The sequence below is a fragment of the Eleutherodactylus coqui genome, unplaced genomic scaffold (genome assembly GCF_035609145.1).
Source record: "Eleutherodactylus coqui strain aEleCoq1 unplaced genomic scaffold, aEleCoq1.hap1 HAP1_SCAFFOLD_124, whole genome shotgun sequence".
Taxonomy (NCBI): Eukaryota; Metazoa; Chordata; class Amphibia; order Anura; family Eleutherodactylidae; genus Eleutherodactylus; species Eleutherodactylus coqui.
This window is the reverse complement of record NW_027102315.1, coordinates 227,535-254,384: the sequence shown is the minus strand read 5'-3', so window position 1 is coordinate 254,384 and position 26,850 is coordinate 227,535. Positions and strand designations below refer to the sequence as shown.

General features: G+C 46.9%; 1 protein-coding gene across 1 annotated transcript in view; it reads left to right on the top strand.

Moving 5' to 3' along the window:
* Window positions 1–295: 295 nt before the first annotated feature.
* Window positions 296–26,850, top strand: part of LOC136601737 (peptidyl-prolyl cis-trans isomerase E-like) — a gene marked incomplete at its 5' end in the record, with an annotated part of 42,200 nt that continues 15,645 nt past the window's right edge. The window contains 4 exons of the mRNA XM_066588842.1: window positions 296–392; window positions 1,881–2,004; window positions 13,391–13,576; window positions 14,276–14,418. Coding sequence (XP_066444939.1) covers window positions 296–392; window positions 1,881–2,004; window positions 13,391–13,576; window positions 14,276–14,409 — 541 coding nt within the window. The remainder of the gene's footprint in view (window positions 393–1,880; window positions 2,005–13,390; window positions 13,577–14,275; window positions 14,419–26,850) is intronic.

Genomic DNA, 26,850 nt, shown 5'->3' with positions numbered 1-26,850 from the left:
TAGAAGAAAGCCGTGTTGTGTCTCAGTCCAGCATGGAGAGGGTCCTGGAGCCGCTTGGGGAAGAGTTGGGAGGATACTCAACCCTCATTCCATCCCATGAATTACACCTGCTGCTCTGACTGACCAGGTGAGAAGAGCTGACTCTTTCTAAGTCACCCCGCTTGCCTTCTGCATATTGCGCTGTAAATGACACAGCGATAATCGCTCAGGTCGTTGTGTATAAATGGGCCTTTACAAATGTCTACTTTACTTCCATGTTCTAAAGTTTACACTTCATTTTTTTTATTCTAGTTTGGTCTGATGACGACTGGCTCAAAAGATTTTCTGGTAAAACACTGGAGGAGAGCGAACAGGCTGAGGGGACAGAAGCTCCTAAACCTGCAGCACAAGAGGTACTGGTCCTATAATAATCATAGCTCCAAGTACAGATATTAGGAGGATACAAAACCTTAAATCTTATTACCTTAACTCTTATCCTAGGGAAAAAGTATCTTCACATGTGGCATATAAGCGGCATATTTTCTACCATGGATTTGCGTGCGGAAAATCCGCAGCATATTACAATACAGACGAAGTGGATGAGATTATAAGAAGTCTCATCTTATCCACATCCTGACGATTGTTAATTGACCCGCAGTGCGAATTTTAAATCCGCAGTATGTCAACTTATGCTGTGGGCTTTCACTATGGATCTCAGCACGTCAAATGTTTAGGGTTGTAATCTGCCGTGAATTTGCACCAAAATCTGGACAATACCGATCCTATTTGGCCTATTGGAGGAAGAGGAATGGCCGTACCACACCCGCATTTTCCTACAGAAGACCTTATTCTTGGCGCGTAAAACAATAGCTACTTATTGGATGGCTGCGGGAATCCCTACGATCTCATGTTGGGTTCGGTCGGTGAATACAGTAATCTCCTACGAAAAAATTATTTACCAAAACAGAGGCTGCCCAAACAAATTAAAAAAAAATATGGGATATCTGGCTAGATACCAATTCCACTTTATCTGTAGAATGAACTCCCAGACTCATGTTCCCTCTCTCCACCCCCCCCCCCCCCACACGCTCTCCTGTGTCCCCATTTACTAAGCAAATAGCAAACGCAGAGCTTTATCTCATAAAGAATTCATCCAATAGGCATGGACGGTTTGAGTTTAATTGTTTAAGTTTATCGCAACCTAAAAGAAAAAATGTACAAGGAATATGTTATTACGTTTAAGCAAGTTACAACACAGTATGTACTATTTGTAATATCGAGTTTGTTTACCATATGATTTTATTATGTACTGTGCAAATTTTCCTTAATAAAGAAAATAAAGTAAAAAAAAAAAATCTGGACAATACATTCCATGTGGAGGTATCCTAAGTGTTTGATGGTTACTGGACAATGTTCACCCATAGCACTAACTGTGCTAACATAACATAAGTAGCTGTACTTACCCGTCATCTGCCGCAGGGACCCATCACTGCAGCACCACCATCCACCCGCTGTTTGAAGTGGAAGATGTCGTCACAGGTTATCACCTGACTTCTGTAATGTCACTGCCCGCTCTCCTGGCATCAACACTCACATCCCGGCACCATGATGCCAGGAGTTTGTAATAGTGTTACTGCGATTTACAATTGGCTGCAGCGGTCAGAGGATATCTGTTGATGTCTTCCTTAACTTAACATCGGGAGCACGGTTGGGCTCATCACCATGGCAATGGAAGGGTAAGTACAGCTGATTTAGTTATTTCTAGAACAGTTGGACCTGTAGGAGAAATTGTTATCCGATAACCAGGCAACCCCTACAGCCGAACATGCATGCCTGTAAATGTATTTAGTGTCTGTCATCTCGTGCCTCTTTTTTTCTTTTATCTTCTTTATTACTTGCAGGGAGAGCCACCTGCTAAAAAGGTACGAGCTAACCCCCAGGTATACATGGATATCAAGATTGGCAACAAGCTTGCTGGACGTATTCGCTTCCTGTTACGAGCAGATGTTGTTCCGATGACGGTAGGTGAGTGTCGGAATCTGATATTGCATAAATAATTCATGGTCACGTTGCGTTGGCTGTACATAATAGTTCTAGATCAGAAGAAAAGCAGATAACATTGGTATTAGAAATAACATTTCCTTTGTGAGAAGACATACATTCATTCTTACAATTTGTCAATTACACTCAACTCGTTTAGCAGTGTTTAACCCCTTAGTGACCACCCCATAGTCCTGGCCCGCTGGGCTTTATCCCAGAGGAGGTAAAAACATGCTTCCTTCAGGGATTAAAGCCCTGCAGGCTCTGGACATGACAGCTCCATGCTGTCAAGTACCCCCCACCCCAGCGATCGCATTAAAGGCAATGTAAAGTTTAAAAAAGTTAGTTTTAGCTCCCCTTAATGGATCAGATCTCAGGATACTCACCATCCTTCGCGATGTCCCCCGGCGTTCTGGTCCTGCAGGACCTGGCGTCTGTGCATGCGCGCCAGACATAATTACGTCACACGAATGCGCACAGGGCCGGGAGGCCTGGGAAATTTAAAAACTCCCTGCTCTCGGCTAGTATGAGTAGCCGAGAACACGGAGTTGTCACTGGGAGCCGCTGTATGTGGTCCCCAGTCACATGATCGCTGTTATCCAATGGATAACAGTGATCATGTAAAAAAAATTTAAAAAAGAAAAAAAGTTTGTTTCATCTTTCCTCATGGATCATATCTGTGAGGGCAGATGAAATTACGTCCATAAGGCCCCCGGCTTTATCTGCGGACTTTATCTGGCTTCTGTGCACACGAATGGGTATGTTACTAAACACAAGACAAATACTGGTATCCATTTTGGGGTGCAAATCCTCATTTTCATGTGCACTGTAGAAAAAAAAATGTATTTTAAAATGACATATTTTCAAAATTATGAAATTTCATTTTTTCCCCTCAAAATTGTATTAACTTCTGAAAAGAAACTGTGGGATCAAAATACTCATGACACCCATGACAGTGAATATATTAAGATGTGTATTTTTTTAAAATAGGGTCATTTGTGGGGGTGTCTATAATTCTGACACTTATGAGCCTTTGCAATCTTGGCTTGGTGTAGGAAAACAAAGTATTCCTCAAAATGTTAATTAATGTTAAATTTGTACATCTGCTAAATCGCGTGTGTAAAAAAAAAAAAAAAAAGAGAGAAAAAAAAGGTTTTCAAATGTGAGTCCAGAATAGAGTAAACGGATGGAAATATATATCTTATCAAACATGTGTACGGTATGTTTGCATATGTTTGAGACATTGCAATTGAAAATAAGAAAAAATTACAACTTTTTTTTCCAATTTTGGCGCTTTAAATAAATTATACACAAATTCTGTCGGTCTAATTTCTAAATAAAGTACAACACGTGGCGAAAAAACAATGTCAGAATCACCTGGATATGCAAAAGCTTTACAGAGTAATAATAATTTATGTTAAAGTGACACATGTCAGATTTCCAAAATTTGGTCTGGTCATTAAGGCGCAAACTGGCTTGGTCACTAAGGGGTTAATAGATTACACAAAGTCCTTGAATAGAAGGGTTGTACCAGTAATATATATGGCCTTAAAGCAACCTTCCGGTCCTGAAACAAAATTTTTCTTGGTACCAGACGCCGGCGTTCATTTTACCTGCTGCTCTTCTTTTCCAGCTTCTTGCTACAAATTCACCAATTGATGGGCCCTTTTTAGTTCTCGGAGATGGTCACATAGGTTCCCTAACTATCTGATGCACATGGTGTAGTGTCGGTGCATAGGTACTCTGAGGCGCTCCACATTGCTTTGATTGGGCAGCAATGCTTACATGAGAAATCTGCAACCGTGGTGGTGTGCACGGAGTAGTGACAGGAGCTGTACCAGCATCTTGAAAGACTGAAGGGGGGCTAGGAACTATTAGATCCAGGGGAGAAAGCTGTGAAAGGAGAGCCGCAGGTTATATTACTTCCCTCTCCGGTGCCTTTTGAAAAGTCAAACAGTTTTGTAGTTTATAGTTTTTATAGCTGTTCCCTGGTTACCAGATAACATCCATTTAATAGGGCTAATGCCACGGGAAGTTAGGTGACTGCTGTGGTGTCGCTGCTCATTCTATCGGCGTTGGTACTCTCATTCTGAACACCGTGATGCCAGCAATTCGGGAACGCGGATGAAGAGCAGGGTAGTGTGATAGAAGTGCAGCGCTCCCATTGATTTCAATGGTAGTGAAGCCTCCCCTGCACGCTGATGACAATGTCCTGCTGCACTGACATCCACAGAATAGATCATCAGTTGAAAGAAGGCCAGAATACCCCTTTAATCAAGAATTAAGATACAGAGGTTGGGCTGCCTAGCATTCTATCCAGGTGCTGGGAATAGGATCAATGCTATCCTGTGTACTTGGGAAAACCTTTCTTAGGCCTCATGCAGATTTTTTATGCGGATTTCCGCAGCGGATGCACTGCGAGTCATTAAATTGATTTTTTTATTGCTTGCAGGAGATCGCGGATTGCGTTTTTTTTCCCACGCAGATGCCCTTCGGATCATCCGTGTGGAACAAATCCGCAGCCCCACCTCCCAGCCTTTCCGCCACCTCCCGAATAGATTATAACCTTTAAATCTGCAAATGTATTTGTGGATGCACTGCGGATCGTAAGCTCCCATAGAGATGCATGGAGCCACATCCGCGGTAAAATGGAGCATGCTGCGATTTATTATCCCCAAATCAAATTGAAAATCCGCTGATGTTAAATGAAGTGCAGATGCCCAATGCTTCCCTATGGGCGGCTTGATTTGCAGATCTCACACACAGATGCCACGCGTAGATTCAGCAAATCAAATCCACCCGTGGACATTGGGCCTTAGGTTTAAAAATAAAAATTGAATCTACTTGCTGTTGATGGGATCAGAGCTGTTCTGGCAATGTATACACGGCTCTGTCAGAGCTGGGTTATTACAGACTATTGCAGGATATTTCTCTGTCAATGACCTGCATGTTTCATTTGCATTTCCTGTCTTTATCCAAAAAATCTTTTTTTTTTTCTTCTAGTTTTATGTTCGTTAATCTTGTCCAATGTATGATGAAATAGTATTTTAATTTATTTCAGTTTCTCACTTTTTGAGATGTTTGCTTTCAGTGATTTAAAGCATTTATGTTTACATCTAGATCTACACCTGATCATGTCCAAGCGTTGTCCAGCTTTGGTACAACCCATGAAGTTTGACATGTTCAAGGCAAGTTTTTCAGCCATTGCAATGTAACAAATTTCCACACTCACTGATGGCAAGCAGAGATCTGCAAAATAGAATTAAAATGGAGCAATTAAAGCAGAAGGGATGTTAGAAAGCTGCAAAGCTATTTTACTATTGTACATTCATGAGTATTGGAGAGATACTTGCAGAGGCATGATTCTGGGTGGGGAGACCTCTGAGCGCCTGCCCGCCAGGTGATTTAGTCAAATGAACCATAATCCAGCCATCGCTTCAGATCATCCGACCCTCTGAACGCTACCCATGGTTGCCATGTCTTGTAGTATGCTTCCCAAGTTTTGGGGTCATCGGCTCCCAGTTCATCAAATCTCATGAGGGTGTGGAGTTCCTCCACCCACACGCCCCTAGTGGGAACGGTTGAAGAGCGCCAGAACCTTAGGATAAGTCTTCTCACCGCTAGTATGAAATGTTTTAGAAGGCATAATTTGGCGGCTCTCATGCTGTCCGGGAACAGCGAGAGCAGGGCTAATTTCGGTGTCATAATCACTCTTGAGTGGTTGATGTGATTATATAGGGTTGTCACTAGAGATGAGCGAGCACCAAAATGCTCGGGTGCTCGTTGCTCGAGTGGAACTTTCCGCGATGCTCGAGGGTTCGTTTCGAGTAATGAACCCCATTGAAGTCAATGGGCGACTCGAGCATTTTTGTATATCGCTGATGCTCTCTAAGGTTTTCATTGGTGAAAATCTGCAAAACCCAAGAAAGTGCTGGAAACGACACAGAAACGGAGCAGAGGCGTCACGGAGGACGGTGGTACGATCGGCTGCGTACTCCCTCACCATCTTCTTACAGTGCTCCCTCCGACTCAGCCTGGACTTGGGAGGTGTGAGACAGTCTTGCTGGGGAGCCATAAAGCTGGCAAAGGCCTTGGAGAGTGTTCCCCTGCCTGCGCTGAACATGCTGCCTGATCTCCGCGCCTCCCCTTCTACGTGGCCCTCGGAACTGCACCTTCTGCCACTAGCGCTGTCAGATGGGAAGTTTACCATCAGTTTGTCCACCAGGGCCCTGTGGTATTGCATCACTCTCAAACCCCTTTCCTCTTCGGGAATGAGAGTGGAAAGGTTCTCCTTATACTGTGGGTCAAGCAGTGTGTACACCCAGTAATCCGTAGTGGCCAGAATGCGTCTAACACGAGGGTCACGAGAAAGGCATGCTAACATAAAGTCAGCCATGTGTGCCAGGGTACCTGGATGCAACATATGGCTGTCCTCACTAGGACGATCACTTTGAGTATCCTCCTCCGGCCATGCACGCTGAATGGAAGAGAGGCAAGCTGCATGGGCACCCTCTGCAGTGGGCCCAGCTGTCTCTTCCTCCTCAGGCTCCTCCCCCTCCTCCTCCTCTTCCACGCGCTGAGATATAGACATGAGGGTGCTCTGACTATCCAGCGACATACTGTCTTCCCCCGCCTCCGTTTCTGCCCGCAAAGCATCAGCCTTTATGCTTTGCAGGGAACTTCTCAACAGGCATAGCAGGAGAATGGTGACGCTAATGATTTGATTACAGCATCGCCGCTCACCATCAGGGTGGACTCCTCAAAGTTTCCAAGGACCTGGCAGATATCTGCCATCCAGGCCCACTCCTCTAAAGAATTGAGGAGGCTGACTCCCACTACGCCGCCCATGTTGGAGTTGGTATTCCACTATAGCTCTACGCTGCTCATAGAGCCTGGCCAACATGTGGAGCGTAGAGTTCCACCGTGTGAGCACGTCGCACAGCAGTCGGTGCACTGGCAGATTAAACTGATGTTGCAGGGTCCGCAGGGTGGCAGCATCCGTGTTGGACTTGCGGAAATGTGCGCTGACCCGGCGCACCTTTCCGAGCAGGTCTGAAAAGTGTGGGTAGCTTTTCAGAAAGCGCTGAACCACCAAATTAAAGACGTGGGCCAGGGATGGCACGTGCGTGAGGCTGCCAAGCTGCAGAGCCGCCACCAGGTTACGGCCGTTGTCACACACGACCATGCCCAGTTGGAGGCTCAGCAGTGAAAGCCAGCGGTCGGTCTGCTCTGTCAGACCCTGCAGCAGTTCGTGGGCCGTGGGCCTCTTCTCTCCTAAGCTGAGTAGTTTCAGCACGGCCTGCTGACGCTTGCCCACCGCTGTGCTGCCACGCCGCGCGACACCGACTGCTGGCGACGTGCTGCTGCTGACACATCTTGATTGCGAGACAGAGGTTGCATAGGAGGAGGAGGAGGAGGGTGGTTTAGTGGAGGAAGCCTACACCGCCGCAGATACCAGCACCGAGCTGGGGCCCGCAATTCTGGGGGTGGGTAGGAAGTGAGCGGTCCCAGCCTCCACTAAATTCACCCAATGTGCCGTCAGGGAGATATAGTGGCCCTGCCCGCCTGTGCTTGTCCACGTGTCCGTTGTTAAGTGGACCTTGGCAGTAACCGCGTTGGTGACGTTGTCGTGCAGGGCTGGGACGGCACATCGGGAAAAGTAGTGGCGACTGGGAACCGAGTAGCGCAGGGCTGCCGCCGCCATCATGTTTTTGAAAGCCTCCGTTTCCACAAGCCTATACAGCAGCATCTCCAGGCTGATCAATTTGGCTATGTGCACGTTTAACGCTGGAGCGTGCGGGTGCGTGGCGGCGTACTTGCGCTTGCGCTCAAACAGTTGCGCTAGCGACGGCTGCACGGAGCGCTGAGAGACATTGCTGGATGGGGCCGAGGACAGCAGAGGTGAGGGTGTGGGTGCAGGCCGGGAGACGGTAGTGCCTGTGTCCTGAGAGGGGGGTTGGATCTCAGTGGCAGGTCGGGGCACAGGGGGAGAGGCAGTGGTGCAAACCGGAGGCGGTGAGCGGCCTTCGTCCCACCTTGTGGGGTGCTTGGCCATCATATGCCTGCGCATGCTAGTGGTGGTGGCTCCCCGGCTGATCTTATCGCGACAAACCTTGCATACCACAGTTCGTCGGTCGTCTGCACTCTCAGTGAAAAACTGCCACACTTTTGAAACAGTTGGTGGATTATTCGGTCTGGCCCTGCCTCTACCCTTGGCCACCGCACTGCCTCTTCCAACCTGCCCTGCTGCTGCACTTGCCTCCCCCTCCTGAAGACCTGTCCTCAGTAGGCTTAGCAAACCAGGTGGGGTCAGTCACCTCATCGTCCAGCTGCTCTTCCTCCGAATCCTCTGTGCGCTCCTCCCTCGGACTTACTGCCCTTACTACTACCTCACTGATAGACAACTGTGTCTCATCATCATCGTCCTCCTCACCCACTGAAAGCTCTTGAGACAGTTGCCGGAAGTCCCCAGTCTCCTCACCCGGACCCTGGGAACTTTCCAAAGTTGGGCATTGGTCATGAGAAACTCCTCAGGTGTTAGAGGATCCATTTTTTCGCACTCAAGGCCGGGACCCGAGAACAGTTCCTGGGAGCCTGCCTGCTCTTCTGAATGTGTCATTTGCTGGGAGGGAGGAGGCTGGGAGAAGGGAGGAGCAGCAGCGAGAGCATTCAGGCGTAGAAGACTGGGTGGTGACGGTGGATAGTTTGCTGGATGCACTTTCTGCCATCCACGACAGGACCTGCTCACGCTGCTCAGTTTCTAATAAAGGTCTACCGCGTGGACCCATTAATTGTGAGATGAATCTGGGGACCCCAGAAACTTGCCTCTCTCCTAATCCCGCAGCAGTCGGCTGCGATACGCCTGAACCAAGAGCTCGGCCTGTGCCCACACCCTGACTTGGGCCTCCGCGTCTTCGCGCGCGTCCACGTCCTCTAGGCCTACCCCTACCCCTCAGCATGGTGTATTACGAGTAGAGCAGAAACAGAACGCTGTAATTAATTGTGCCGCTTATTGGCCTGTGGTTGGAGGCTGACTTCGCTTACGGAACGCACAACAGAGCCAGGAAACAATTATGCGCAAGCCTGTAGTGAGACCTAGGTGCGTATGACTGAGCTACTGGAATTCACAGGGCAGAACCAGTCAAGTGGCAAAAGGCTAGTGGTAGGCCTTAAGTATTTTGCTTCAATTTTTTAAAATGGTGAGGTGAAAAACCAGACAGACACCGTATGCAGCGTATATATGTATACTCTTTCCCTCTGGCTGGATGACGGCGATCATGTAACGGACACAGCAGAGCCAGGAAACAATTATGCGCAAGCCTGCTTTAACGCTTAGCTGGGTAATAATGAGCGACTACTACCCCCAGCAGACACGCAGTAAACTGAAGACGGTCACAGGCAGCCCAAATATAGTATTTTTTTCCAATTTTTGGGAAAAAGCCCACTGCCTATATAGCCTGTATATGGATTTCCCTGTTGGAGGATGACTGTGGTTATTGAAAGCACAGTGCAGCCAGAAAACATTATGCGCAAGGCTGCAGTAACACCTAGCTGGGTAATAGTGAGTGACTACTACCCCCAGCAGACACGCAGTAAACTGAACACGGTCACAGGCAGCCCAAAGATTTTTTTTTTCCAATTTTTTTGAAAAAGCCCACTGCCTATATAGCCAGTATATCTCTTTCCCTGTACCACTGTCCCTGCCTCACCAGTACTGCCCCTATACTCAGTAAAATGACTGCAGACTGAGGACGCTATGGTCTGCACGCCCGATATACAAAAAAAAAAAAATGTGCAAAACTGCTAAAAGCAGCCTCAACAGTACTGCACACGGTCAGATGTGGCCCTAAGAAGGACCGTTGGGGTTTTTGAAGACGAAGATAACAGCCTAACACTCTCCCTATAGCAGCTACAGCAGGACGGCACTTTCCCTAATGTCTCTCAGCGTGCATCTGTGGCGAGCCGCGGCCGGCCCCAGTTTATATACTCGGGTGTCACCTGATCTCCCCAGCCACTCACTGCAGGGGGGTGAGATAGGGCTGGAACTTCACAGGAGGAAGTTCTAATGCCTTCCCTGTGTTTCTATTGGCCAGAAAAGGGCGCAAACTTTTCTGGGAAGAAAATGGAAGTGACTCGAACACCGCGTGGTCCTCGTCTCGAGTAACGAGCATCTCGAGTACCCTAATACTCGAATGAGCATCAAGCTCGGATGAGTACGCTCGCTCATCTCTAGTTGTCACCCCTTCCCATAGGTCCGCTACTGGCCGGCAGTCCCACCAAATGTGGGTCATTGTACCTCGGCTCCCACTGCATTTCCAGCACGCAGGGAAGAACTGGTGAAAGATCCTCTGTAGGTGGTCCGGGGTCCTATACCACCTTGAGACTATCTTATAGTTGAGGTCTTGTATTTTGCCAGCTGTGGATAGTGCCCAGATTTTACACTAGTCCTCCCCCGTAATGTTTTCTCCCAACTCCCGTTCCCAGGCCTCCCTATAATTCAGAGTCTCATCCTCCGTCTCCCGATCCAGCAACATTTTATATAACGTGGAGATCATATGCCTCTGATTTAGACTTGACAAACAGAGTTGCTCATACTCAGTCAGGGGTGCCGTCAGATTTTCTTTCGGGATCAGCGTGCTCACAAACCCTCTCAGCTGAAGATATTGCAACCAGAATCCTGGCTGCGGTGGAGACTGGTTTAAGATCTCCATCATGGGTTTCAGTCCCGTTTGCGTCACTACGTCCCTCAATCTAGGGATTGGGTCCGCAGGAATAGCCAGAAGGCCCTTCTGATTTGTGGTAGCTTCAAAGAGGGGATTTGCTAAGAGCAGAGTTAGGGGGCCTGGGGCTGTAACCAGCCTATATTGAGGGGCGAAACTCGCCCATGCCTTAAATAGTTGGAGGCTGAAGGGGGAGATTTGGGTATAGACTTGATCCATTTTGGCAGAATCCAGGGAGCTCTGTATAGGCCATCTGTTTCGCCTGTGTGGTCTATATCCACCCATAGCTTTGAGTTTCTGCTTTTTGAGGATGTCAAGTACGCAGTTTGCTATGTTAGCTTTTTGGTAGAGGGAGAAGTCCGGTAGGCCCAGGCCCCCCTTCTCTTTTCTCCTCTTTAGCAATGAGTATCTCAGGCGCGGTTTGCGTCCTTTCCAAACAAAGTTGGAGATTAGAGATCGGATTTTTTTCAGGTATGTTCTTGGGAGCCCAATGGGAATTGTTTGACAAAGATACAGGAAACGGGGCAGTACATCCATTTTAATTACCTTGGGGTAGAGCGTTCCAGAGGATGGGTGCTGCTCTGGTGAAGTCCTGTAGGCGAGCATGTGAGGTTCGTACTACAGGGGTGTTTAGTCTGAGTGTGTTAGCCGATCGGAGTGAGCAGGCTGGGTGGTGTACTGACAGAAGAGAGGCGATGTATGCTGGTGCAGCGCCATGCAGAGCTTTGTGAGTGAGGTAGAGGAGTTTAAATTTAGTTCTGCAGTGGATGGGCAGCCAATGCAGCGACTGGCATAATGCAGAGGCGTCTGAGTAACGACTGGATAGAGAAATGGGCCTAGCTGCTGCATTTAGTATGGATTGGAGTGGAGCAAGTCATAAATGACACAATACATTTTTTCAGCGGTCGGTACGATTACAACTGTAACAAAAACATAATTTTTTAGATTTTTCCACTTTTGCACAATAGACACTCTTTTCTTTTGGAAATTATAATTATTTTTCAATAGTTCCATTGTCGCAGCTATGTGAGGTATTGTTGTTTTGCGTCACGAGCTGTAGCTTTTATTTTTCCCATTTTAGGGTACATATAGCTTTTTGGATCGCTTTTATTGCGTCTTTTTGAAGGTAAAATGAATAAATAAGCCTTTAAAGGGGTTGTCCCGCGGCAGCAAGTGGGTCTATACACTTCTGTATGGCCATAATAATGCACTTTGTAATGTACATTGTGCATTAATTATGAGCCATACAGAAGTTATAAAAAGTTTTTCACTTACCTGCTCCGTTGCTAGCGTCCTCGTTTCCATGGAGCCGTCTAATTTTCGCCGTCTAATGGCCAAATTAGACGCGCTTGCGCAGTCCGGGTCTTCTTCTCTTCTCAATGGGGCTCCGTGTAGCTCCGCCCTGTCACGTGCCGATTCCAGCCAATCAGGAGGCTGGAATCGGCAATGGACCGCACAGAAGAGCTGCGGTCCACGGAGGAAGAAGATCCCGGCGGCCATCTTCAACCGGTAAGTATAGAAGTCACCGGAGCGCGGGGATTCAGGTAAGCGCTGTGCTGTTGTTTTTTTAAGTCCCTGCATCGGGGTTGTCTCACGCCAAACGGGGGGGGGGGGGGGGGGGGTTGGAAAAAAAAAAACCCGTTTCGGCGCGGGACAACCCCTTTAATCTTTTTTTCTTATTTTCAACAGTTTTTGCTGCACAGGATTACTGTGCTCAAATTATAGCACAGATCGTTACGGACACAATGATACCACACGTGCGTTTTTGTTTCTTACGTTTTTTCATATAAATAGGGGGTTGTGGGTTTTTTTTTCTATTTTTTAATGTTTTTCGTTTTACACTATTTAGTTTTTTTACACTATTTAGGTCCTCAGGAACTTGATCCATTGCAGCTATGATCGCTGTGGTAAGGCATTGCAGGACTTCTGTCCTGCAATGCCTTATCGCTGGTTAAAGCGATCATAGGCAATGGCAAAGCAGGACGCCTGTAGCTAACGTCATGTTGCCATGGCAACTCGTCGGCTCTCCTCGATTAAATCGGGGGGGGGGGGGGGGATCCAATGACATCACAGGGAGTGAGCTCCCTCTGTGAACCCTTTATAAACCTCGATCTACAAAGATTGCAGCGTGTATGGGGTTAACAGCATGGGTCGCTGTCCCAATGCACCCCTACTATCAGTAATAGCTGGCGCCCGCTGCCGGATACCGCAGGATCTCTTCAGATCCCGCGAGTTCCATATGACGTAAGGTTACGTCATGTTGCCTTAAGTACCAGCCTGCAAAGATGTAACCTTAAGTCATGTGGCGAGAAGGGGTTAAAAGAGGTTATGCCAACATGCACAATCCCATTCAAAATGATGATTTCCTCAGGCTCAACTCTTGTCACCCCCATTAAAAGCTGGTAATGCGAGGGAAAGCTGCTGCTAGTGAGATATTTCCACTGCAGGGAAAATGTGGTATTACAGGATGGACTTTCACATGACTGGTTTGTTCCGGCCAGTGAACCTTGTCTTTTGACATTCATGAGCCTTAATATGAAGAGGGGATGCCATCTCGGCACAATGCTTTCATTCAATAAATTGAGCTAATTGATTTGTACGTAAGAATGTCCACATTTGTGTTTTTATGTTTTTGTTTTTTTAATTTGCAGAAGACTTTCGCTTCCTCTGTACACATGACAAGGGCTTTGGCTGCAAAGGAAGCAGCTTCCATAGAGTTATCCCTCAATTCATGTGTCAGGGAGGTTACTTCACCAATCACAATGGCACAGGCGGAAAATCCATCTATGGACGGAAATTTGATGATGAGAACCTCATTCTAAAATACACAGGTGCAGGTGGGTAAGCTTATTTTGATAGATTTCACTAGCAGAGGTGTTTCCTAAATCATCACTTCAAGACCTTCATACTTATACCGCAGTTATCAAGACTATAATACGAAGTATCTAATAAAACTTAACCTTTATTAACAAACCATACAAATTTGTAATACTAAACACAAAGTCCCATAAACACTTAGGAGCCTAGTTACTTAAACTGTTGCCTTATACTCTGATCAAAGTAAACTATGAGCTGACTCGATGAGATAAATGTATTAAGAGGAACGTGCCTCTTAATATATTTGTGGCAATTGGCAGTACCTCCATGTGCCAGACTAACCCCCAAGCTAGTGTAGGTTTCAGCTACTCTGGTAGGCTATGGATGGCCATGCCTCCTAAAGCTAGACCACAACCACTTCTAAAAAAGTGCATCAAACCTAAAGCCCCTGAAAAGTCACAATTTTATATGTACCAACATTGCAACCTTTGTATTGCAGAAATTTGGCATACATAACTTAATAGACATGTCCCAATTTGTACAACATATGTCTCACTGTATATAGTCAATGATAAAGAAGAATTTTACCAAAATTGACTAGTAATGTCATTCAGGGTCACTTGCGGATCCTTCAGTCTGCAGCAATTGAAACACCCCTATACTAGGTCAGTATTTTAGGCGGTTTAGTTTTTCAATTCTAAGGTTCTGTCTTTGTACAGGGTTACTCTCTATGGCAAATTCTGGTCAAAATACAAATGGATCACAGTTCTTCATCACATGTGACAAGACAGACTGGCTTGATGGGAAACATGTTGTGTTTGGAGAGGTGATGGAGGGAATGGATGTTGTATGACAGATGGAAGTAAGTATTTGCAAACTTACCCCATGAATTCTCTTAAATGTATCTATAATTCAATGTTCTTAAATGGCAAAGATGGATGGAGCCCAATAAGAAACTTCTTCCCTTATTCAGAAGAAACTTTCTCTTTCTTGAAGGAGAGAAAAGGAAAAACAATCACTGCTGTGATAAGAAGTGCTTGATAATTCAAGCAGTCTAGTTTTCCACATAAACTCGGTCCTCTAACCATCAACAGAATCCAATTTATTCTATATTATATATTGTGTGTACAGGGTGCTTCACTTGAAGTGCAACCCAGTAACATTGTAATATTTGTGTTCGAAACAATGTCACGAGTGAACTCATCAGTCCTCACAGAGCATGTTGAAAGTGGCCACCGCTACCCTCCAAGCACTGCTGAACCCGGCACTCTGTAGTCAAGTGTGCTGCAACATGCCCACATCAATGGTGGCAATTTCATATCTAATGTTCTTCAGTGCGAGGTTTATTGACAAACCGTTAACCCTTTTGGTGGCCCACAGGGAAAAGTCTGCTGGGGTAGGGTCCAGTGATCTGTGGGACAACCCACCTTCGAGTTGATTCTGTCCCCCAAGAAAGAATGAACTTCCATCATGTTGTGGTTGGACATGTGACAAGTTGCCTCTCATTAATCCATTCAGATGGGTTGTCTATCCAGGGATTATTCCAATTGCTAGATTAGAGTCAGGGAGAAAATATTTTCCTCCAAATGGGGAAAATTGGCTTCTAACTCATTGTTTGTTTTTTTCCCCCTTCCTTCCTCTGGATCAACGTGTGTGTTTGTGTGAGAGAAGTAATAGGTGGAACCGAATGGAATGGAGTGTTTTTTTTTGTAGATAGCTGTTGACGCGTTTAGACCCAACGGTTATCACTCAAAATATGGCTTTTGAGCAATAATCTTTGTGTCTAAATGGGCATTTACTGTAAGATAGTTTGGATAAATGAGACCCACCTACTTGGAAATGTGAACTGCACACCAGCAGTTGAACGATACACCCATGGCATGAGACAGAGCAAGGGTCATTAATAAACTCTAGACTCCTGAACATGGTTACAGTTCTACACAAATAAGTTGGAATAAGGGTTACGCTTCCAGTGAAACACCCTGTATAATATATGTGAGTGCATATAAGATAGTGTGTGTGTAAAATATATACATGCAGATGTAGCAAACAATCTGTACTGTGCATGTCTGACGGTGAGCTGACAGAGCCAGCCAGTTTAAGGCCTCATGTCCATGAGCACGCATAGAATCCGAGTGCAGAATCCCACAGCCATAAGGCTAAAAATGACATTTTCTCACCTATCCGGACGCGGCACAACTCTTTCATCATGGCCGGTTCTTCTTTCTTCTGCCCGGCGGATCTGTCCAAGAGTCTTTAAATCTCCTGCTGTCCTACAGGAAGCTGCAGAAAATAAAGTCTGCAGCGATTTTTATCCCGCTCGTGCGATCCGCACACTAGGATAAAATGACATCCGTAGGTATTTAATTACTTGCAGATGCCCACCTCATTAAAAGCAATAGGAGAACTCCACGGTCCTCTGCCATGGCTGTGACAACCAGACCGGAGGATTCCTGAAGTGATGCGAGGCTGTTTTCACAGGACCCGGGCCTTGGGCAGTTGGGAGGAATCACTGTCAGCTGAATGAGTGCTCGGCCCTGCAGCTACCTTAGGGTACGCATATGCTGCTACTAAGGTATATCTAATATTCTATTAGATTGGAAGCTCATAGCAGCAGAGTTTCTATTGTACATTAGATTGTAAGCTCTTAGGAACAGGTTGTATGTCTATTTCTGTACAGCGTTAGCTCTTCTAAATCTATAATTAATGTATATATGCAGCAGGACAGATTAGATCCAGGGTGATAGCCGATTGCCACATCTGGTGTTGGCAGGAATTATATTGGAAGGGATTGCCTTTCTCTAGATCAAGGGTGTCAAACTCCTTTTCACCAAGGGCCACATCAGGCATATGGTGACCTTCAAAGGGCTGAATGGAAGACAGTATAGTAAGGGCCTGTTCACACAAGTGTATTTGCATACATAATATGCAGTGAATAGAAGCCATTGATTTCAATGAGTTCATTCACATGATGTATATTTTCACACAGTATGACATATTTTGTTGCGTACTACGCACCCCAATAGGCCATTGGAGTGAATGGGCCGCGCAAATACGTGGTGAATGCGCAGGAAACCTATGTATTCACTGCATATTTGCTGACCCTTTCAGTGAGCCCATCTGCGTTATTTTTTGTGTAACCAAATATTCAGACATAAGCGATTTTTGATTGCGCAAATACACAGCGTATTTGTGCGACAGAAATATGATTACGCCCATGTGAACGGGCCTTAATAGTGACCACTATAGTGGTCGCAGTAGTAATAGTGACTCTCATAGTGGCTCCAGTAAAAATAGTGACCCCCACAGTGGCCCCAGTAGTAATGGCGCCCCCCACAGTGGCCTCAGTAGTAATAGCACCCCCCACAGTGGCCTCAGTAGTAATAGCGCCCCCCACAGTTGCCCCAGTAGTAAAAGGGACTCCCACAGTGGCCCCATTAGTTATAGCAACCCCCAAAGTAATAATTTTAACCCCCCATAGTAATATTAACCCCCCTTAGTAATAATATTATCACAGTCAGTAATATTAACCTCCACAGTAATATTAACCCCCATAGCACTATTAACCCCCCTCAGTAACAATAAACCCCCTCAGTAATAATATTATCCCCCTCAGTAATATTAACCCCAGTCAGAAATATAACCCCCCTCAGCATTAATAACCCCCCCTCAGTAATATAACCCCCCCCCCTATAGTAGTAATAGTTCCCCCCCTAACCCATATACTCGCCTCCTCCTTGCTGTCAGCGCTGCTTCCTTTCTGCTCGCCCTGAGCCCGGGCGCACACTGACATCAGTGTGTGCACCCAGAACCCTTCCTCCCTGAGTCCTCTCCTGTGGAACTGAAGAGCAGGGGACTCAGGGGAGGAGTATTCCGGCTGCACACTGACGTCAGTGTGTGCGCCGGGATCAACACTGCCAGCGTGATTACCAGCGAGGAGCTGCGGCACCCCAGCTGGTAATCAGTACAGTGGCGAGCAGCCGTCGGCAAACTGCGGGCCACATAAAATGAGGCAGCGGGCCTTTTGTTTGACACAAGCTCTAGATCTTTGGGTCCGGTGCCTTTCATCTTAGGGCATTGGGGGACTGGTCAAAAGGACTGCAGCAAGTTTTGTGGTCTCCACTGGTCCTAACCTAAGAGTCGCTGGGATAAAATACATTTTAGTAATATAAAAATAACATGTAATATATGGAGCAGGTGAGGTCTGTATGTGGGAGTGTCATATGATGAGCTGAACCCCTCCTCTTTCATCACATGGAACTTGGCGACAATTATCGGGCTACTGCGAACGCTGGAGACACTTTGACGTGTGATGTGATGGACATTAGATAAGCCAATGACAATACGGGCATGTGGGGGAAAAATAACGTCCGTTATCAAGATCACAAAACCAAGACCACAATGGTACATGGATATTGGGGTGCAGGTGCTGGATGATGAGGATAAAGCAATACCAGATGACTGCCCTAAGTGTAAGATGCACCTATAGGCCTTAGTCAGACGGGCGGTTTTTCGCGCGATTTGCGGATCGCATGACGGATGCGCATCCGCAAATCGCGTGACCGGTGCGCGCAAGTCGCCCGAAAATCGCCCGAAAATCTGCTCCTAGCCGCGTTTCATTAGAAACAGGCCGGAGCTGTCCAGCGCATTGCATTCAATGGAGACGGCAATAGAGCCGCCTCCATTTAAAGCAATGCGCTGCGGGCGAGCCCGGGATGAATTGTCGGTAAGGGCTTAAATATATAAGCCCTTCCCTGCAATTCATCCTAAAATGTGTTAAAATAAAAAAAAATTGTATACTCACCTTCTCCCGGCAGCCAGAGCTCCGTGCGGCCGTCCTGCAGTGGGTGTGAAGGGGGTGTGAGTCAGACCTGCCCCCTGATTGGCTCAGCGCTGAGCCAATCAGAGGCATGCCTCACTCACACCCATTCATGAATTCATGAATGGATGTGAGTCAGACCTGCCCCCTGATTGGCTCAGCGCTGAGCCAATCAGAGGCATGCCTCACTCACACCCATTCATGAATTCATGAATGGATGTGAGTCAGACCTGCCCCTGATTGGCTCAGCGCTGAGAGGCAGCAGTCACTCACCCATTCATGAATGGGTGTGTGAGTGAAACCGGCCTCTGATTGGTCAGGGCTGTGACCAATCAGAGGCAGATCATTCAGCAGGCGGGCATTTTAAAGCCCCGCCGGCTGAATAGTGCCGAGAAGCAGTTCAGGAGAACTGACAGCGGCCGCGGCTGGACTCCGGCTGCAGCGGAAAGGTGAGTATACAATTTTTTTTTTTATTTTAACACATTTTAGGATGAATTGCAGGGAAGGGCTTATATATTTAACCCCTTCCCGACAATTCACCCCGCGCACGCCGGCAGCCCATTGCTTTCAATGGAGCGGCTGTATTGCCGCTCCATTGAATTCAATGGGCAAACATCGTTCTTCTCTGCCACAGCTGTTACAGCTGTAGCAGAGAAGAATGATTTGTCTTCTATATGTTCTCAATGGGGTCGGCGCTGCTGCCGCCGGCCCCATTGAGCGCATATACAGAAGAGAACAGGAATCGCAGATAGGTGCGATCTGCGATTTTTTTATTTTTTTTTGTTCTATAATTTATCGGACGAGCGCATAAAAAGCGCTCATGTGTCCGATACCATTGTAAAGCAATGGTTTTAAAAAATCGCCGGACACATGCGCATGCGCAAATCGCGGCTAAAAACGCCCGTCTGACTAAGGCCATAGGGTGTTGAATATTGGGGTACATCTCCGCTGTGGGATGGTGCTTTAATAACCATTGATGATATAGTTTGATATTGGGATACAGGCTTGGAAGTAAATAAATATTGAGGTTTTGAGAGGAATGCACAGTAATCCCTGGAGTGGGATGTTAGATGGCGGTGAAGTGGATGAAAAAGTCCAATAAATAGGAGGGTGCTGAATGTTGGGGTGCAGTGTGAAGTGTTGGGGCAATGCTGATAAATGCTGCAGTAATCTGTCCATATACTCTGCATAATGTCACCAGCAGCGGATTGTGGAGCAGCTACTTCTAACACCGGATATGTGAATTGTTCGTCTCAGTGCTCCAGTCTCACTATGATGATGCACATTTCCTTCTGCTGACCACCGTCTTCAAATTTGACCCACGATTGTGGCATCCGGTGAGCTTCTGACACATTATTACACAAAGATCAACCAGCAATACGTAGCCCTATCATGAATCCAGAATGTCTGCAGTATTTCCAAATCCAAAACAGAGTCAAAATCCGCAACATTGGTGCGAATTTTGATTTGAAATAAAACATATACTCATTATCAAAAGAAATTCCTCCCCTAGAAGATGTTCTTGGAATCAAATGAACCTTTCTCTGTGTGATTGCAACGATGATATCAAGAAGTGATTACGATATCAGACCAAAAGGAGAATTTACTGCAGAAAACCGAACACTTGAAGGGAGGCTCTAGTACCCTGCTGTACCGCTTCTAGCTTGGATGTAAGATGTGATACGGGCGGGCATGGAAGCTCTAGTACCCTGCTGTACCGCCTCTAGTGTGGATGTAAGATGTAATATAGGCGGGCATGGAGGCTCTAGTACCCTATTCTACCACCTCTAGCTTGGATGTAAGATGTGATACGGGCAGGCATGGAGGCTCTAGTACCCTGGTGGGTCACCTCTAGTTTGGATGTAAGATGTGATACAGGCGGGCATGGAGGCTCTAGTACCCTGTTGTACCGCCTCTAGCTTGGATGTAAGATGTGATATAGGCGGGCATGGAGGCTCTAGTACCCCGTGGTACCGTCTCTAGCTTGGATACAAGAATACGGACGGGCATGGAAGCATACGGGTTCTGTATGGCAGCATATCGGTCCAGATTTGCTGTAACTGAGCCTCTAGATCATACAAACTCGTAGGCTGTCGAAGTTGGCGTCCCAGATGGTCCCATACATGTTCTATTGGTGATAAATTTTGTGCCCGGCGGGCTACGGAATTGTGGCAATATTGTGGAGGCGTTCCTGTGACACTTGTGTGCGATCGAGTATTATCCTGTTGGAAAATGCCTCTTGGAAGCCGCCATGAGAAGAACACACGTGGCTGCAGGATGTCCTGAACATATTGCTGAGCTCTCATTGTCCCTCGTGTCATTACTAGAGATGACTGTATATCATATTCGATGGCCCCCAGACCATCACACCATTGGCGACAGTGTGCAGCTCTACAGCAAAGGTAGAATTGAGGCGCTCACCCCTAGGTCTACAGACAGGAACACGGCGGCGTCGGTGCCCAAACTAAACTTGGATTTTTCGCTGAAGACAGCCCAGTTCCACTCCGTAGCAGTCCAGTTTAGCTGTGCACGACGCCACTGCAAACGGTGGGTGAGTGTCAAAGGCATAATGGGTGCCGTGACACCAAATCTCTTTCAGCCAAGTGGCCGGCAAATGTTTCGACAGAAGACACAGTGGCCTGTAACAATGGTGCCACCTGTCTGTGGATGGCAGACAATAATACGGTTGGAGCTGCTCATGCTTGTCGGGCAATCAAATGATCCTCCATACTGGTGGTCTATTAAGTGCCCTCATACATGCTCTGGTCCCAATGTCTCCTAACAGTCTGGTCAGCCCAGGTAATGGGCGATTTATACATAGAACCATCCAGGTTCTCGCATTCCAATAATACCTTCCCATTGAAACTCCGTTAACTGGGCAAAATCTCTTTGATTATAACGTAGAGGCGTCTAGTGGTCAACAAGCTCTACACAAGCGGAAAAAGAGGTCCAATACACACAAGTAGTCTCTGAGAGCCTTTCTATAGGCCAAGGGTGGAACTAATTTAAAGGAGATGTCTCGAGGAAGCAGTTAAATTTTTTTTTTGCCCAGTCCCCCCCATTAAGTACACATTACTAAGCCCCCCTGTAAATGACATTTCTAGCTGGTTCGTACTTACCGTTCCAGCGTTTCAGCAACTTATAAAAGTTTCCTCAAGATGGCCGCCGGCTCTTTCCCCGTCGCTCGCTGCAGCCCGACGTGCGCGCTCCCGAGACGCCGCCAGCTGTGTCTCCATGGCAACCGGACGCATCGCAGCCGCCGACCAGACGCCCCGCAGCCGCCGACCAGACGCCCACCGCCAGGCAGCAGGTAACCGGCGCTAGCCCCCGGCTCCCCAGCGCTAGACCCTCAGCCCAGGTGAAGGCCCCGGAGCCCAGCGCTAGGTTCCGGAGCCCAGCGCTAGTTCCCCCGGCCTAGCGGCAGCCCCCCCCCCGGCCTAGCGACAGCCCCCCCATCGCAGCGGCAGCCCCCCCCCCCCCCCGGCCTAGCGGCAGCCCCCCCCCCCCCCCCCCGGCCTAGCGCTAGTTCCCCCATCACAGCGGCGCCCCCCCCCCCCCGGCGCAGCGACAGCCCCCCCGGCGCAGCCCGGCGCAGCGGCAGCCCCCCCCCCCCCCGACAAATCACTTACCTGGGAGGCTTCTCGGGGCTGCTGGGCTGGGCTTCTCCGCTGGGCAGCTCCACTTTCTGCACCTTCCTCTAACAGAGGAAGGTACAGAATGGCCGCTGCAGCGCGCTCCCGAGCAGTGACAGCTCGTCTGCGCATGCGCAGAAGAGCTGTAGCGGGGAGCACACTGAAGCGGCTCGTGCTGAATGGAGAAGACCGGACTGCGCAAGCGCGTCTAAAAAAGCAAGCTGCCAGCGAATTTAGACGGAACCATGGAGACGAGGACGCTAGCAACGGAGCAGGTAAGTGGAATAACTTCTGTATGGCTCATATTTAATGCACAATGTACATTACAAAGTGCATTAATATGGCCATACGGAAGTGTATAACCCCACTTGGTTTCGCGAGACCACCCCTTTAAGGCCTCCTTCACATGGGCTACAAAATGCATGTATGTGAAGCCCATGGTGTCCATTGGGTTCTTTCACATGAGATGCTTTGTAGCCTGAAAGAACCCATTGGAAACCATGGACTTCACATACATGCGTTTTGTAGTGGCAATTTTGTAGCCCGTGTGAAAGAGGCCACAGCTGGCAGGACTGTTCATCTAATCATGCCACCACTATAATTATTTGCATATCTGCCGGAGATATAACTGCATGGCGGGTTTTGTAGTAAAACGACAACTAATTCTAGCTGCTTGATTTTTTTTTGACAAAGAGTGTATTATTTTTGCCGCACGGCTAACACCATTAGAAAAAGGATACATCGTACAAAAAGTGCACTTTTATTTCCAAGAAAAAAATGTTATAGAAAGCGATTAAAAATCCGTACATACCCCAAAATGGTGTCAATAGAAACTAGAGTCCCCCTTCACCCCCCCAAAAAAGAAAGCCTTTAAACAACCAACTTGATAGAAAAATGAAAAAGGGATGGTGTCAGAAGATGGTGACAGAAAAAATATATTTTATATATTCATTTTAAAAATAAACTAGATACATGTGATATTGTTGTAATCATTCTAACAAAATAAAGCCAACATTCCATTTTAGCTGCAGGTTGTTTACTGTAACCCCTTCCCTTCCAAAAAATGGCGGGGTTTTTTTTTGCATTTCAGCCCACTTAGAAATTTTTAAAAGCTTTTCAGTACTTTATGGGGTACATTAAATGATGCCATTGAAACCTACAACTTGTCCGCAAAAAACAAGCCCTCAGATGGTTATGTTGCCGGACAAATAAATAAGTTATGGTTTTTTTTTAATGGGGAGAAAAACACAAAAGTGTAAAACCAAAAATTGGCCATTAAGAAAACCCTTTGAGGAAGGTCTCTTTACATATGGATGATAATCACTATCGTCCACATGTGCCAAAACGTAAGAACCTAGATGAGGAGGATATTGATGTCTATAGATGGCACAGCTATGTAGTGTATTAACTATGTTGGCTCATTGCCTCCCTCTAGTGTCTGCTTATTAAACTGCATTTGAAGGGATAATCCTACCCAACACATAATGTCATTGATGGCATATTATGTGATATCTGATGCTATGTGATATCCATGGATGTCTGCACCCCCCGGGTAACGGCCCAACTGCCTCTTTAGCTTTTTCCTTGCCATAATGCTGGTGAATACAGCTGCACTTCCTTTACAGCAAGGTGTGGGAATGGTAGGGGTCCCAACAGCGGACCCCTCACTAATCAGACAATGATGAGATATCCATCCGTATGAACCTGCCTCCAGTTCTCTTACATGGCACTGTTAATGTGGGCACTCTGTGGCTGGCACTGTGCAGTGCCCTGATATTGTGAACAGGCCTGTTGTTGGGCTAGAACTGTTTACTGGCTAATAGTTTTTGCAGGGTCACTGTCAGGCACTGGTTATGGGGCTGCTCTTTGCGGGGACGTTATTTGGCGGACACTGTTCATGGGGAATGCTGACTGCCTACATTATAGAGGAATTCTGACACTGCTTATGGGGGCGCTCTGTCTAGCACTATTTGTGGGGACACTCTCCATCTGATACTATTTATGAGGGCACTCTGTGTAGCACTAGGGTGACATTCGCTATCTCGCACTATTTATTGGGTCGCTCTCTATGGGTCACTATAAGGCATTCCATCTGATACTATATATGGAGGCGTTCTCTGTCTGGCACTATTTATGATGGTAGTCTGTCTGGCACAATGGGGGCACTCTCTATCTTATACTATTTATGTCACATTCATTACTGCCCTCTCATCTCCATGTGTGACACATTTATTAGGCTTTTGCTCTTGATCAATATGCGGATTTAGCTCTGTCAATGGGTAAAATCCGCGTACTGAATGTCTGACACGTTTTTGCATGGGTCCGCATGAAGAAGTAACATACGACTTCTATTCTTGAATGCACGTCACAAACATTTGCTCGCAAATTTAGCCCACTGATGGCTACATCCACGTGTGGATTCACGGCAAAAACTGCAGCAGAATGGAATTCCAGGTGGAATCCACCTTGTGAACATATCCTTGTTGTCCCCCCATCTCCCCATGTGTCACATTCATTACTGTCCCCTCATCTCCCCATGTGTCACATTCATTACTGTCCCCTCATCTCCCCATGTGTCACATTCATTACTGTCCCCTCATCTCCCCATGTGTCACATTCATTACTGTCCCCTCATCTCCCAGTATGCCCCATTCATTACTAGGGTTGCCACCCTGCTGGTAAATGACCGGCCTGGACAGTAATTACATCTAGAGGCCGGTGTGGGGAATAATTTTTTACTGGCAATTTTAATTATGAGAAAAAATGATGTTATGGCGGGGTGGCAACTTGGACAAATGTTGGGAAAAAATAAGTAGCTAATTTTGTGCACAAATATAGCCAGCACTAAGACTTGTAACTTTTGGGATTTTTGAACCACACTCCACACTTTGAGAGAGGTAGGTGGGGGCACCTACTATATTTAGTAGAATTTACACCAGGGAACTTCCTCATAGCTGGTAAAGATTTCTTCTTCTGGCACATGAGCCATCCAAGACACATCTATTAAGTGGCATAAACCTCTTAACCCCTTAATGCCACAGGACACAAAGTTACATTCATGGTTACTGTTATTGGTCTTAATAAATCAGCCCCATAGTGTTTAAACATAGAAGAAAACGGTGTTCTGTCCCAGTCCAGCATGGAGAGGGTCCTGAAGCCGCTTGGGGAAGAGTTGGGAGGATCCCCCACCCTCATTCCATCCCAAGAATTACACCTGCTGCTCTGACTGACCAGGTGAGAAGAGCTGGCTCTTTCTATAGGAGTACTAGTGAGTGATTGCTGTAAGACTGGAGCAGACAAAAGGGGTAAGACCAGGGCATAGACTGCTGATGTGGCTGTGCTGCTAGTATGGCCCTGCTAGCACGGAGGAGTACTACTGAGTGATGCCTGTAAGACTGAAGCAGACAAGAGGGGTAAGAACGGGGCATAGACTGCTGATGGGGCTGTGCTGCTAGTATGACCCTGCTAGCATGGAGGAGTACTACTGAGTTATGGCTGTAAGACTGGAGCAGACAAGAGGGGTAAGACCACTGCAGAGATGTCTGATGGGGTTGTGCTGCTAGTATGGCCCTGCTAGCACAGAGGAGTACTAGTGAGTGATGGCTTTAAGACTGGAGCAGACAAGAGTGGTAAGACCAGTGCATAGACTGCTGATGGGTCTGTCCTGCTTGTATGACCCTGCTATGCAATACATTGTGTATGTGTAGCATTTTCATATGCATCCCTGCATGTCTGTGTGATACTCATAGACTCATAGAGTTGGAAGGGACCTCCCAGGTCATTGGGTCCAACTCCCTGCTCAGTGCAGGATTCACTAAATCATCCCAGACAGATATTTGTCCAGCCTTTGTTTGAACACTTCCATTGAAGGGAAACTTGCCACCTCCCGTGGTAACCTCTTCCACTCATTGATTCCCCTCACTGTCAGAAAGTTTTTTTCTAATATGTAGGACTTTGCATTTCTCCTTGTTAAATACCATTCCGTTAGTCGCCACCCACTGTTCAAGCTTTTCTAGATCTTTTTGAATACTCCCTCTCTTCCCTAGTGTTAGCTATCCCTCCTAGCTTTGTGTCATCAGAAAATTTGATCAGTTTCGCATCAATTCCCTCCTCCAGATCATTTATAAAAATGTTGAACAACACTGGGCCTAGGACAGAGCCTTGTGGTACCCCACTTGATACATTCTTCTACTTGGATGTGCAGCCATTTATGACCACTCTGAGTACAATCACTCAGCCAGTTGTGAATCCACCTAACAGTTGCCTTGTTAATCCCATATTTGGTCATTTTTTTCAATAAGTATAGTATGAGATACTTTGTCAAATGCTTTACTAAAGTCAAGATAAAAAATGATACGCGGGCATGTGCAGTGCCATACGCGGTCTGTGCCAGCTCTCTGGTCACAAGCAGAGGCGTAACTAGAAGCTCTTGGGCCCCGATGCAAAATCTATAACAGTGACCCCCTACTTACATGCGGTGTTTATAATACTTTGGTCTACTTATATGAGGGAGGGGCCTCTGTAGTTAAACTCGTGTTTTACACATAGCCCATGGGCCTGAGCCCTTAATAAATTTGGGGCATTTTGTGCCAAGGTTTGTAACAAATTCCAGTATTAGTAAATTCTTCCCCCATAACTTTACTTTTCTAGTGATATAGTAATTCAATCTGTGGCCAAGAGAGGGGGTAGGGTTAGCGGGATCCTCCCGCTAGCCCTGCCTTCTCTCTTTGCTAGACAAGAATCACTATGAGAATCCCTCTAGCCTCACCCTTCTCTCAGCTAAACCCTGAGAAAGCCCTTTAGCAGCGCCCCATATCTCTTCAAGATATGTCAGAGATCCCGT